The sequence below is a fragment of the Cyrtonyx montezumae genome, unplaced genomic scaffold (genome assembly GCF_038088225.1).
Source record: "Cyrtonyx montezumae isolate F1298 unplaced genomic scaffold, pur_monq_1.0 scaffold_36, whole genome shotgun sequence".
In the NCBI taxonomy this organism is placed as follows: domain Eukaryota; kingdom Metazoa; phylum Chordata; class Aves; order Galliformes; family Odontophoridae; genus Cyrtonyx; species Cyrtonyx montezumae.
The window spans coordinates 8249968-8264364 of NW_027072041.1; the positions used below are offsets into that span (position 1 = coordinate 8249968).

General features: G+C 43.1%; 1 protein-coding gene across 2 annotated transcripts in view; it reads right to left on the minus strand.

Annotated features, from left to right (window-relative positions):
- Positions 1 to 170: 170 nt before the first annotated feature.
- The window catches only part of UBQLN1 (ubiquilin 1), a 32779-nt gene continuing 18552 nt past the window's right edge, over positions 171 to 14397 (minus strand). For both annotated transcript variants that reach the window (XM_065745574.1, XM_065745573.1), the window contains 4 exons: positions 13992 to 14075; positions 9673 to 9788; positions 2793 to 2961; positions 171 to 1349 (listed from right to left, as the gene is read on the minus strand). In XM_065745574.1, coding sequence (XP_065601646.1) covers positions 1197 to 1349; positions 2793 to 2961; positions 9673 to 9788; positions 13992 to 14075 — 522 coding nt within the window. In that variant the 3' untranslated portion in view covers positions 171 to 1196. The remainder of the gene's footprint in view (positions 1350 to 2792; positions 2962 to 9672; positions 9789 to 13991; positions 14076 to 14397) is intronic.

A 14397-nucleotide genomic window follows, 5' to 3' on the forward strand; every position in this document is an offset into this window, starting at 1 on the left:
CAGATGTCTTAGACTCTCCCCTTCAGTGCATATGCAGAGAGTTCTTTACAAGTCTTAGCCCCAGACTGGTAAATATTCCTGAGCTCACACTCAGAGGCCAGCTGTTAACTCATCAACCATCTTAAATTCCAACTCATCAGCTGCAAACACACCGAGCCGAGATGCTGAAAGATTTTTGAATTTATTTATTATCTGTGCACAGTAGAGATTACTACCAGTAAAACTTCAGAAGATACACAGTATTTTTTTTTTACATGGAGCTTGAAAGTAAGCAGAGTATCACATGATGACAGTGTGTGACGCTGATGCTTCCAATTACAAAATCAATGCATGTTAGAACCTCAAGAAACAAACCCAAAAGCCGTACGAGCAGTTTCTGAGCACAAGGCAGCACCCCTTTAAGTTGCACAGCAATTGAAGTAATTTACAGTTAATCTTTGTGAATATTGAGACGATTTTACAATGCAAGTTTCCAAAGTTAGATTTAACGAAATAACCAGAACAGTAACTGCATTATTTTAAATGAACTTGCCTAAGCTCTTTTGCTGAGATGGTTACCAAAGAGGCAGGAAGATTCTACACTGAAAACATGGTATATGACTTTTTTTTTTTTTCCTGTATTTTTCGGTTACTTATAATATTATTCTATTGCAACATGTAAATTTCTAGAAATGAGCTGTCTCCACTGTATATACTGTGTTTATATTTTATACAAATTAAAGCAAAAATGGTAGATTATTCAAGTGGTATAAATCTTACAGTGTTCTGCTAGCAAAAAAAAATACATGCTGAAATCACAATAAGCAGTATTGGTAACCACGAATTATAGCTTCAATCTTTTTTTTTTTCTTTTTCATTTGTACTCTACATTAAATTACTACTGAAGGCTAATGTGTAGGCAGGAAATAAACTGGACAGTTGCAAGTGATACAAAACATGTTCACGCAACTGTGAAAGCTTTTGTGAAATCACAAATAATGCAAAACAGAAGTTGTGTGATGCATGCAACAACTGAGAGAAAATTCACTGATCCCCATTGTTTGCAGAAAATTACTGCACTCCACCTTAAAATGTAGGTTGATTTTAGTTATAACAAGACAATTCCAAGAGTCAGAATGAAACAAAAGCAAGTATTTTAAAGATTTAAGAGCAGTTATCAAAAATAAATTACATTTTTTCAAGTTAAAGAAACACTGCTATGAAGGATGAGAGCCAAGGAGCCTTTCAATGGCTGCACTGATATCCCCACCTGTTGCTATTAGCGCTTGCAGGTTTGCTTCACGGTTCAAGAAGCCCATCGCACTCAGCTGCTCCAGTTGTTGCTGAAATCTAACTTCTGGAGTTTGGAACTGTTGAGAACAAAATTTCAAGTTGTAAAACCAAAGTACACATCTGGCAAAGTACTAGACTTGAACACAGTAGCTTCTGTACCACTCCTCGTCTTTACAAAATTCTGGCTTCTAAACCTAGACCATGACAAATTCAATTTGCATACAAATCATTGTTTGAATAGCATCGTGTTTTAAGAGTATCTACACTTACACAGCATTCCTAATCTACAGAAAGAGAAGAAAAAAAAACAGAATTTGGTACATTTATGCTGTAAGAATAACTTTTTAGTATAGCTACAGATAATAGGCATATCTACATTTGATCCCATTCTCCTTCTATGTTACATATTGAATAACATAGATACATATATATATAATTACAAATGCATAAAATAGATAATTTATAAAATGAGATAACTGAACCTAGTAATGTCAGACAGCAGAACTCTCATGATGTCACTGCTGGCAGTGGCGAATGTCTCAGGCTTTCTTTTCTTGATGCTAATGTCGTCAACCTGCTTTTAATCTTCCAAGTATTTGTTGTTTCAGTTACCAGAATTCTAACTGTTGGAAAGCTTCACCCTAAAGCAAACTCACACTTGTGCTCATTTATAAACTCATGGCAAAATTCTCCACTTCAAAAGCATTTTTGAATGAGAACATTTATAGGAAAACAATGTGCTGGAGTAATACTAATAAGTCACTTTAAATCAGTGAAATTTTAGATCTTAACACAAAACTTGTGTAGCTACAGCTAATTGCTCTTTTGTTCTAATTCAACAGTTTCATCCATCAAGAAACTATTGCCAGTAAAAGCTCCAAACATGTGGTTCGAGACAACAGAAAATAAAGACAACCAAACACTGAACAAGTCTCTCCGAGCACCACTTGCTCCTCCCTAAGCACAACTATGCAGAACAGCAAAGCCATAGCCTAAGAGCTCACAGCATAACAAAACGCACTGCAGTTTCAGCCCACAGAATGTCCATGGAGCATAAAACAAATTCAGAACACAAATAACTGGAGTGGCTATTCCGAAGCACTGCACAGAGCTGTCACAGCTACAGACAGCACTGCTGACAAAGCTGTGCCTTCTGCATGCATTTTTAAGCTCTTGCCTGAGCACACAGTTCAACTATCAGCAAACCTCATCACCACAATTTGCTTCTTTCCAGGCATTTCAGAAATTGAAGGGTATAAAAATGAGTATATTAAAAGGATTAACTGTTCAGAGGACACTTTTACTCAAATTTAATGATTTTTAGCATTTACTTGCACAACTGCAACACCATTTTTAAGCTTCTTCTGCTTTTTGTTGCCTTTTTTTTTTTTTTTTACTTTTTACCAGAAGTACTCTGAACTCTCCCCTCAAATTGCAAATTTAATTCATTTTAAGAGAAAACTTTAATAATAATAATAAAAAAATCTAGATCGCAGTAAAAAGTAAAGTATTAACTTTACCTGAGCATTTGCACCAGCAAGTGCCTGCAACATCTGCTGGACAAACTGCTGGTGACTGGGTTCAGCAGCTCCTGATGCTGGGTTTGTACTATCACTGGGAACAGAACTAGGTACATTGGACCCTGTAGGAGCTCCAGTGCTTCCCAATCCACCTAAACCAGGATTAAATCTGCACAAGTGACAAAAATAGAAATAAGTCAATAAACTTGAATAATAAACCCTTGCATAATTATAATGTCTCTAATCATCCTGTATTTAATTACCATGTAAAAATTCTGTCAAATACAGAGTAGGTGATATATTGAGTAACATACTAAGGCAAAGACAATACTCATCTGTCACCCATTTGTGGGACAGTTTGACCCGGTGCTGTAACAACTGAGGCAGGGGACCCACGGGCCCACACCCCGGGGAAGGGGAAGAGGGAAAAAGAAGGGAGATGGGCCTAGGAACAAAACAGCAGCAACGATCTGAGGAGGAAAGCTAATTTACTAAATAAGATATCACAATATAATACAATAGAATTGGAATTGAGGCGAACGAATCAAATAAAATGAGCAAGAGAGAGTGTCCGATAAACCGAAGGCCTGACGCTAACGCTGAAGGTGGACGGCTGCAACAAACACCCACTGCTGAGCTCCATCCCGAAGGGAAGAGAGCGTCCCGTGACCACAGACAGTTTTTATCTTTCCCTCTTGGCAGAAATATGTAAAGACGCAAAGCATCACACAGTCCTCTGGGGAATGTAGTTCTTCTCTTCTGAGACAGGTACACCCAGAACTACTGATGATCCACGGAGCTGGAGCATTAACTCCTTAACTTCCAATACACCACATGATGTTATGATGTGGAGTATCAATAATACAACAAAAATCACAAAACCATAACATTCTACCCCTTATTTAACATCATTACATCATGCTTAATATATATACATACAGAAACAATGATTAACAAGCATTAAATACAAACACACACAACATACATATATACATAGTAATAGAATTACTAAGGGCGCTCTCCCCATGTCAAATTCCCTTGTGGTACACACTGTACGTCCCCATTCTTCTGCATCACCCACCAGGTAGACCCAGGTCCCTGAGCAAAAACAGTTCCACGGAGAGGTTTGCCCTCTCCAGAAGCTGGAAGGACCCAAGCCGCTTTTCCCAACATGTTCTTTACATGTACTACAGGGACCTTATCTCCCACTACAGTAGGTAGAGATCTGGATTGGGCAGGACCATTGCAACTGATGGATCCTCAAGTGTTGACCAACCAGGTGCCTTCTGCCAAATGCTTCTCCCAGTGCTTACATGTTCCGCCACCCATTGCTTTCAACATGGTTTTTAACAACCCATTGTACCTTTCAATTTTACCAGAAGCTGCTGCGTGATAGGGGATATGATAAATCCACTCGATGCCATGATCTTTGGCCCAAGTATTTACAAGAGAATTTTTTGAAATGAGTCCCATTATCGGACTCAATTCTCTCAGGAGTGCCATGTCGCCACAGGACTTGTTTCTCGAGCCCTAAGATGGTGTTTCGGGCGGTAGCATGGGGTACTGCGTATGTTTCAAGCCACCCAGTAGTTGCCTCTACCATGGTGAGCACATAACGCTTACCACTGAGAGATTGTGGCAAGGTGATATAATCAACCTGCCACGCCTCCCCATATTTATACTTTTGCCATCAGCCTTCCTCCCAAAGAGGTTTCATCCTCTTGGCCTGTTTAATTGTGGCGCATGTGTCACAGTCATGGATAACCTGTGCAACAGCATCCATAGTTAAGTCCACCCCTCCGTCTCTAGCCCACTTATATGTTGCATCTCTTCCTTGATGGCCTGAGGTCTCATGCTAAAAATAATTCACTCTGTTGCCAGTCCAAGTCTACTTGAGCCACCTTAACTTTGGCAGCTCGATCTACCTGGTGGTTATTTTGTTGTTCCTCAGTTGCCCGGCTCTTAGGAACATGAGCATCTACATGGCGCACCTTTACAACCACATTCTTTATTTGGGCAGCAATGTATCTCCACAGTTCAGCAGCCCAAATAGGTTTACCCCTCCGTTGCCAACCATTTTGTTCCCATTGCTGTAACCACCCCCATAAAGCATTTGCCACCATCCATGAGTCAGTGTAAAGATAAAGCACTGTCCACCTCTCTCGTTCAGCAATATCTAAGGCCAGCTGGACGGCCTTTACCTCTACAAACTGACTTGATTCTCCTTCTCCTTCAGTGGCCTCTGCAACTCGTCATGTGGGGCTCCACACAGCAGATTTCCATCTGTGGTGCGTACCCACAATGCGACACGATCCATCTGTGAACAGGGCGTATCTCTTTTCATTGTCTGGTAGTTCATTATATGGTGGGGCCTCTTTGGCACGTGACACCTCCTCTGCTGGTGTTGTTCCAAACTTTTTACCTTCAGGCCAGTCCATGATCACCTCCAGGATTCCTGGACGGTTGAGGTTCCCCATCTGAGCTCGCTGTGTAATCAGTGCAATCCACTTACTCCAGGTGGCATCAGTAGCATGATGGGTGGAGGGAACCTCTCCTATGAACATCCAGTTCAGCACTGGCAGTCGAGGTGCCAGAAGGAGCTGTGTTTCAGTACCGATTACTTCGGAAGCAGCTCAAACCCCCTCGTACGCGGCTAAGATCTCCTTCTCAGTTGGAGTGTAGTGCTCCTCAGACCCCCTGTACGCCCGACTCCAGAATCCAAGGGGTCGGCCTCGGGTCTCTCCAGGAGCTCTTTGCCACAAACTCCAAGTGGGACCTTCCTTTCCAGCAGCAGTGTAGAGGATGTTCCCTACATCCTGTCCCGTCCGCACTGGCCCCAGGGCCACGGCACGGGCTATCTCCTGCTTAATTTGCTCAAAAGCCTGCTGCTGCTCAGGGCCCCACACAAAATCATTCTTCTTTCACGTCACCTGACAGAGAGGGCTCACAATGAGACTGTAGTTTGGAACATGCATTCTCCAAAAGCCCACTACACCCAGAAAAGCTTGGGTGTCTTACTTGTGGGTGGAGACATGGCAGTGATTTTGTCAATCACATCTGTAGGGATGTGACAACGTCCATCTTGCCACTTTATACCTAGGAACTGAATTTCTTTTGCAGGTCCTTTCACTTTGCTTCACTTGATAGCAAAGCCAGCTAGTCGGAGAATCTGGATAATCTGCTCTCCTTTCTCAAAGACTTCCTGTGCTATATTGTCCCACAAAGTGATATCATCAATGTATTATAAGTGCTCAGGAGCACCACCCTGTTGCAATGCAGTTTGGACCAACCCATGGCAAATGGTTGGGCTGTGCTTCCACCCCTGGGGCAAACGGTTCCAGTGTACTGAACGCCCCTCCAGGTGAAGGCAAACTGCGGTCTGCATTCTGTGGCCAGAGGAATTGAGAAGAATGCAATGGCAATGTCAATGGTGGCAAATGACTTGCCTGCTTTTGACTCCAGTTCGTACTGGAGTTGTAACATGTCCGGCACAGCAGCACTCAGTGGGGGTGTGACTTCATTCAGGCCACGGTAATCTACCGTCAGCCTCCATTCTCCACTGGCTTTACGCACCGGCCATATGGGGCTGTTAAAAGGTGAGTGAGTTTTGCTGATCACTCCCTGGCTCTCTAGCTGATGAATCAGGTTACGAATGGGGAGCAAGGAATCCCTGTTGGTGCAGTACTGCTGTCTGTGTACCGTTTCTAAAGCAATTGGTACCTGTTGCTCCTCCACTTGTAGCAACCCCACAACAGACGGATCTTCTGATAGGCCAGGTAAAACAGATAGCTGCTTAATGTTGTCTGTGTCCACAGCAGCTATTCCAAAAGCCCAACGGTACCCCTTGGGATCCTTAAAGTGCCCCCTTCTGAGATAGTCTATACCGAGTATGCATGGAGCCCCCTGTCCGGTCACTATAGGATGCTTCTGCCAGTCTTTACCAGTGAGGCTTATTTCTGCCGCCAACACAGACAATTCCTGAGAGCCCCCAGTCACTCCAGAGATATAGCTCAGCTCTGTCCCTTTATAACTCGAAGGCATTAGAGTACACTGTGCACCAGTATCCACCAGTGCCTCATATTTTTGTGGTTCTGATGTGCCAGGCCACCGAATCCACACAGTCCAATATGCTCTATTATCCCTCTCCCTCCTCTGGCTGAGGGCAGGGCCCCTCTATTGGTTACCTGTAGTGACAGGAACAACTTCACTGGTCGTTGGTCTGTGTTGTAATTCTCTCACCCGTGCTCGCAGTGCAGGGGTGGGTTTTTGATGCCATTCCTTCATATCTTCTCCATTTGCACGTAAGTAACTCCACAGAGCCGCACGTGACATGAAGTGAGTGAAGTGAGTGCTGTCACTTGCTCGAGCAGGACGGTGTTTGCTTCTGATAGCTGCAATCATTTCAACCCTATCAATCAGTCAGGATACTTTCTCTAACACGTCTTCCATCTGTCCTTCTAACCTTGATATGGCTGAAATGGAAGTGTGTGATGGCGGAAATTTTTGTCCATAGTTTTGAAGTGTAAGAATCAGTTCAAAAACTGGGGGTTTTCTGTCTTGGTCCTCATATCTGTTGAACGTTGTCACTAGTGTACCGGCGTACCTTTCTGGTGCTGTTTTTGAAAGCTTCTGACATATTTTGGGTGTACTCCTTACTTTCTCCGGATCATGGTCCCGATCTTCAGGATCAAATGTGAGATCATTCAGCATTTCCGCCACAGCTGTTTCTCTCAAATACTGGATGCCTTCCTCAATAGTTTTCCATCTTTTCACTTTAGGTGCCAGGTCACTCTTGTAGGGATATCTTTCCCTCACAGCTACAAACATTCGTTGCCAGAGGCTGGTGATTCCATCCATATACCTGCTGATCCCCCTGTCAACAGCTGGGTCACGGGCAATGTTTCCTAGTTGGCGAGCTTCGTTACATTCAAGGGACACGCTGTTGGCCCCATTGTCCCAACACCGAAGCAACCAAGTGACAATACTTTCATCCTCAAATTCCTTTCTTGAGCTTTGGATCTCAGACATTTTCATGGGTCGACGAAACGTGGTAGCTTTGACTCTCTCATCATCCTCATCATCACTATATCCTCCACGTCTCTCACTTTTCTTTGTTGTCTTTCTCGGTGGCAGTGGGGTTGAGGAGGGCCCCTCTCCTGTATCTTCCTCTTCTTTCACCACCTCTTCTTCTTTGCTTTCTAGGCGTGAGGACACACATTTCCATTTCTGGCCTTCCACCAGGGCAACCAACTTTGATACCGGTGCTTCCTTTGGCTGGTCAGGTGTAACTGGGAGGTTTTCCTCTTTGGTCTAAGCCTCAGTTTGGACACTCTCTCTCTCTACAACAGTATATAAACTTCAGAAAGCATAAGCCAAGCCCCAAACAAGCTGTTCCACCTCAGATCTTTTTGAGCCACAGCACCCCTTACTCAGATACAGGCCTAGCTCCTCAGGATCCTGCAAGTGTTCAGGAGTAAAATCCCAAGGTACCGGGGAACCCCATGCCTCTAATTTCTTTCCTAAAACTCTCCACTTTCCCTGCCATTCAACATTCTCTGTTTCTGGGAAAAGCTTCCTCCACATGGAGTAAAGTGCTATTATAAGGGATATATTCAAGAGGACTGATATCCCAATCGTTAACACAGTCCCTAAGCTGTAATCTTGAAAATTCATAAGGAACTGAGAGGAGAACCTGGACACTCATTCAAATATTGTTTGGTTTGTTAACATGGTATGGTTTGTTACATTAGCTGGGGTGCCCAGGTATCTGGCAGGTGCCTCCATCACAGCTTTTAGTTTATTGTATAGGGACCAGACTCCATGGACCAGAATGGCAAGCTTAACCAAGTTCCAGTACGTTTTGAGCATTAAAAGGGAAAAAGCAATGAAATACAACCCCTGTAAGGGCAGTTTTAACAGAAACAGTAAAAACAATTTTTTCTTTTACTCAAACAAGCTGGCAGCACCCGAAAAGTTTACAAATATCCCAGAAGAACTGGCAGTACGCCTGGACTTCAAGGTCGTGTTTTGCCGTACAGGACCTGCAGTACAGATAAGCTTCCTAACAAAAGACAGAGATTCACTCTAAAAGTATGTCTCTGCCCAGCTAAGGCAGCTAAACCGCCCCATGTTGGGTGCCAAAAAATTGTCACTGGTTTGCGGGACAGTTTGACCCGGTGCTGTGACAATTGAGGCAGGGGACCCACGGGCCCACACCCCGGGGAAGGGCAAGGGGCAAAAGGAGAAGGGAGATGGGCTTAGGAACAAAACAGTGGCAACGATCTGAGGAGGAAAGCTAATTTACTAAATAAGATATCACAATACAATATAATAGAATTGAAATTGAGGCGAACGAATCAAATAAAATGAGCAAGAGAGAGTGTCCGATAAACTGAAGGCCTTATGCTAACGCTGAAGGCGGACGGCTGCAACAAACACCCACTGCTGAGCTCCATCCCGAAGGGAAGAGAGCGTCCCGTGACCGCAGACAGTTTTTATCTTTCCCTCTGGGCAGAAATATGTAAAAATGCAAAGCATCGCAAAGTCCTCTGGGGAATGCGGTTCTTCTTCTCTTCTGAGACAGGTACACCCAGAACTATCAATGAACCACAGAACTGGAGCATTATCTCTTTAACTCCCAATACACCACATGATGTTATGGTGTGGAATATCAATAATACACCAAAAATCACAAAACCATAACATCATAATTGTTCAAAAATGCACTGTGTCAGAAAACATTCCAAAATAAGCTTAGTGAAACTGGAAAAAAAAAAAAGGTAGAATGAAGACATGACAAAATCTGTACCCATAAAAGAAGCGTAAGAGAACGCAGCACAAGCGAAAAGCTGTTTCTAAAACTGTTGACACCAAGTCTTACCCTGGAATAAGTCCTGGTGCTTCTGTTGCCAGTGTCTGCAAACCCTGCTGAATCTGAAGCAAAGCCTGCATTGCTCTGGGGTTTGACATAGCTGATAACGTGTCAGGATTCTGCATCTAAGAAAATGACAGAGACTTGTAACTGAATCATATACAAGTATTCAGTTTTAATTTTTAACCACTTCATGTTTTACAGAATCTGGTATGTTTTCAGAACTTGATTTTTAACGTCAAATTTGAATATTTACATGTAATTATTGAGAGTTTGGGGGGTTTCCTGACGAAACTTTCACAGGAGGTGAACAGCGAACTTTCTCTAATGTGGACAAAGCTTTTCAAATAAGGAGTACACAAAAAAAATTTTCAATACCTCTTCAAGAGGCTATCACATCTCAAAGCTGCAGGAGTGTACTAGTCTGTCCTCATTCTACAATTAGTTTTCTATGTCACACTACTCCTAACCAACAACACTGAATATCTGTTAATCAAGTTTCATTGTACCTAATAAAAAGTTACCGAATATTTAATTGCTAATCACAGGGTGGTCTACTCAGCACCTGGCCTGAGGACTGTCTCTGAGGGGGAAACAGATCCTCAGGAGCTAGCAGGGCTTTAAACTAGATATGAAGGGGGAAGGGAACAAAACCGGGCCTGCCAGAGATGCTCAGGGGAGCGTTAGAAGGACTGTGGAGGTGAGGCAAAGGGGCTCACCTAACTGCATCTATACCTATGCACACAGCATGGGCAATAAACAGGAGGAGCAGGAAGCTATTGCGCAGCAGGCAAACTATAACATAGTTGCATTGCAGAAACATGAATGATGCAATGGACAGCTACAAGCTCTTTAAAAGGGAAGGGCAAGGAAGGAGGAGTGGTGGTACTGCTCTCTTGTTAGAGTTTTGATGTTACTGAGCTTGTGGCTATAAGGTTGAACTCCTATGGTAAGGATCAGGGAAAGGTGCTGTCTTGGACAGAGTGACCATGAAATGGTACAGCTCTTGATTCCTGGTGGAGCTAGGAGAGGGGACAGCAGAACTGCTACCCTGCACTTCCAAAGAGTGGACTTAGAATTGCTCAGGAGACTAGTAGGGGGGGGTCCCTTGGGATTCAGTGTTGGAATGTAAAGTGGTCCAGAAAGGCTGTTTGCTCCTCAAGAAGGAAATCTTAAAGGTGCAGCAGCAGGCTATCCCCATAAGCCACGACACAAGCTGGTGGGGAAGAAGACTAATGTGGATGAACATGGAGGCTCTCTTGAGGCTCTAGGAGAAAAACAGAATCTTCCCTGTGGAAGAAGGGACGGGCAACTCAGAAAGAATACAAAGAAGTTGTTAGGATGCACAGGAAGAAAATGAGAAAGGTAAAAGCCCAGCCTGAACTCAACTTGACTGCTGGGGTAAAATGGAACAAGAAATTATTTTACAAATATATCAACAGTAAGAGGACCAAGGAGTATCTCCATCTCTGCCACTGGACGTGGCAGACCACTGACAATAAGGAAAAGGCTGTGGATGTCAATGCCTTCTTACATCTGTCTTTAAAAGTCAGACAAGTTATCCACAGGGTACTCCACTCTCTGACCCAGAAGTCTTGGCTGGGGAGCAGAATAAAGCTCCTATGATACAGGAGGAAACAGCCAGAGACACGCTACTCCAACTGGACTGCCACAAGTCCATGTGGCCAGATGGGATTCCTTCAAGAGTGCTTTAGGGAACTGGCAGAGGTGATAGCCAAGCTGATTTCTGTCATTTATGAGTGCTCCTGGTCAATTGGAGAGGTCCCAGAAGACAGGAGGCTTGCCACGTGACTCCCACCTACAAGAAGGGTCATAAGGAAGGATCTGAGAAACTGCAGGCCTGTCAGCATGACCTCAGTGCCAGGAAAAGTTATGGAGCAGATCACCTTGACAGAAATCACATGGCATGTGTGGGACAACCAGGCAATCAGGCCTAGCCAGCATGGGTTTGTGGAGGGCAGGTCCTACTTGACCAACCTGATCTTCTTCTATGATTGAGTGACCTGTCTGGTGGATGAGGGAAAGGCAGTTGATGTGGTCTTCCTTGACTTTAGCAAAGTCTTTGACCCTGCCTCCCACAGTATTCTCCTGGTGAAGCTGGCAGATCTGGACGGGCTGGATTGCTGGGCTGAGGCCAATGGGCTGAAGTTCAAGATCAATGTGCCAGGTCCTGCACTTTGGTCACAGCAACCCCAGACAATGCCACAGGTTTGGGGCAGAATGGCTGGAAGACTGCCACAGAGGGTACAGACCTGGGGGTACTGGTCAACGATCAGCCGAGCATGAGCCAGCAGTGCACCCAGGTGGCCAAGAAGGCCAATGACATCCTGGCTTGGATCAGAAATAGTGTTGCTGGCAGGAACAAAGAAGTGATCATCCCCCTGTACTCAGAACTGGTGAGGCTGCACCTCTCAAGTACTGTGTTCAGTTTTGGGCTCTTCTAAGCAAGAAAGACACTGAGGTCCTGGAGCATGTTCAGAGAAGGCCAGCTAAGCTAGTGAAGGGTCTGGAGCACAGCCCTTATGAGGAACAGCTGAAGGAGCTGGGATTGTTCAATCGAGGAGGCTCAGGGGAGACCTTATCACTCTCCACAACTTCCTGAAGGGAGGCTGTGGTAAGGTTAGTGTTGGCCTCTTCTCCAGGTAACTAGTGATTGGACTAGAGGGAATGGCTTCAAGTTGTGCCAGAAGCAGTTCATGTTGAACGCTGGGAAATACCTCCCCAACTGCATGGTTGGGTACTGGAACAGGCCGCCAGGGAGGTGTTCAAGAAACATTTAGATGCTGTACTGTGGGACACAATTTAGTGGAAAAATATTAGTGGGAGGTGGACAGTTGGAGTGGATGATCTTAGAAGTCTTTTCCAACCTAGGTGATTTTATGATCTTCAGAGGAAAGCATTCTGGGCTCCTCAAAGCGAGCTACTGCAATTATTCTTTTTAAGATGACCATCTTTAAACTGTGGCTTCCTACCCAGTATGTTGGTCACCCAACAATTTCTGGAATACTGATCTGACCTGGACCTTATATTTACTAACACCACTAACTCCAGCTGTTGAGTACCAGCAATTCTTGTTAATACTCAAAAAACCTGCAGATGGAGTAGCTCACTGATGAGTTTTCCCACTTCTGCTGGATAACTGTCTCTTACTGCAAAAGGTACCTTCCACTATACAGAGAAACACCTTATATGATTGGACTGGATGACAAACCATAAAGCTAAAAGATAGCTAAGGAAGTATGAACTGCAATATTATCAACATTCTGAGGTGCTTTTCCACTTCACTTCATGCCCTAATATCATCTGGCCCAATAGAGCAAAGACAGGAGCGGTTGTGTCTGCACCATAAATCCCGAGGTGATACCAATGTGAGGAAATAATCAAAGGAAAAGGATCACATTAGTGATTCCTGTTGTGTCTTCACTAATTAGCACTTATTCACAGATTTAAAAATATAATTGTGATATTAATTCATCAAACAGTGTCATTACAAAACACTGCAGACATTCACACAATTGAAACAATTTCAGTCATTTATTCTGAACAATTAACTTGTTAATGTAATTCTTGGTGTGTTGTTTTACTTGTAACATTGCTTGCTTGCAGTAAGAGCAATGCAAATTTACTCAAATCTCTAAGGACTGTCTAATGATAAAGTTATGCAACTGGATTACACATTTAATTCCCCAAAATTTTGTTTACTCCTATTCAAAGAACACAGTATCACCATTCACTATGATGACTGAGATCATGCAGACACCCGAGCTACAAGCACAGTGGTGTTCAGAAGGAAGATAAGGCAATTCTCATAGAGTTCTGTTTCTTCAGAACTCACTCTACTCTGAATTAGCTGATTTGGATCTTTCTAGGCACACTGCAAAATGCCTTCACTCAAATACTTAAGGTGGGGTGGAACTGGTAGGAGAAACACAGTGCAAGATTATTCTGTGGAAAAAAAGTACTAATACTTTTGTTTATTTACAGAACAAAACACACAGCAAACAAGTGTTCTCTGGCTATAGTGCAGTATGAATCAATCTTCCTATGCAAAGAAGCAAGAGCAAATGTAAACAGTTCTGCCAATCAAATAAAAATATCCATCAAAAGATTTAACTTTTTGGAAGGATGGAGACACTAAGCAAGAATTTATTTATCAAGGAACAAAATAATTTGGTGTCTAAAGCTAACAAGAATGTACGTAACAGACTCTAGCTTTTAACCAAACCAAGGAAACACACCAATTTGCTGAAAAAAAAAAAAGTTCAGTGAAATACAGACATTTATTAATATCTAGTACATTGTCTTACTTGCTGAAGGAAAGTAGGAAGCTGTTGTCTCATTTGCTCCTGAAGTTGAGGATTTCCAGCAAATAGAGGATTATTCAGCATCATCTATGGGACAAAAATAATTTACATCCAAAGATCAAGTAGTAAAAATCACTGTGGGTTTTAAAGTGATTACTTAAAAAACATGAATTGCAGAGAATATGATAAAGAATACAATAATCATCTAGGAAAAAACCTCAAACTCTCAAACAACTATCTCCTTTGTCCATAATTTGTTATGCTGGTGGTTCATAAAGACATCGTAGGGATTTTGTCTGTTGTTATCTTTTCTTATGTGGAAAAATTGCCAGATCCTTGCCAGACAATCTCATTTATATCATAAGATGATCCACTTTTTCCCAGCTTCTGCTACACACCTAAACAATAG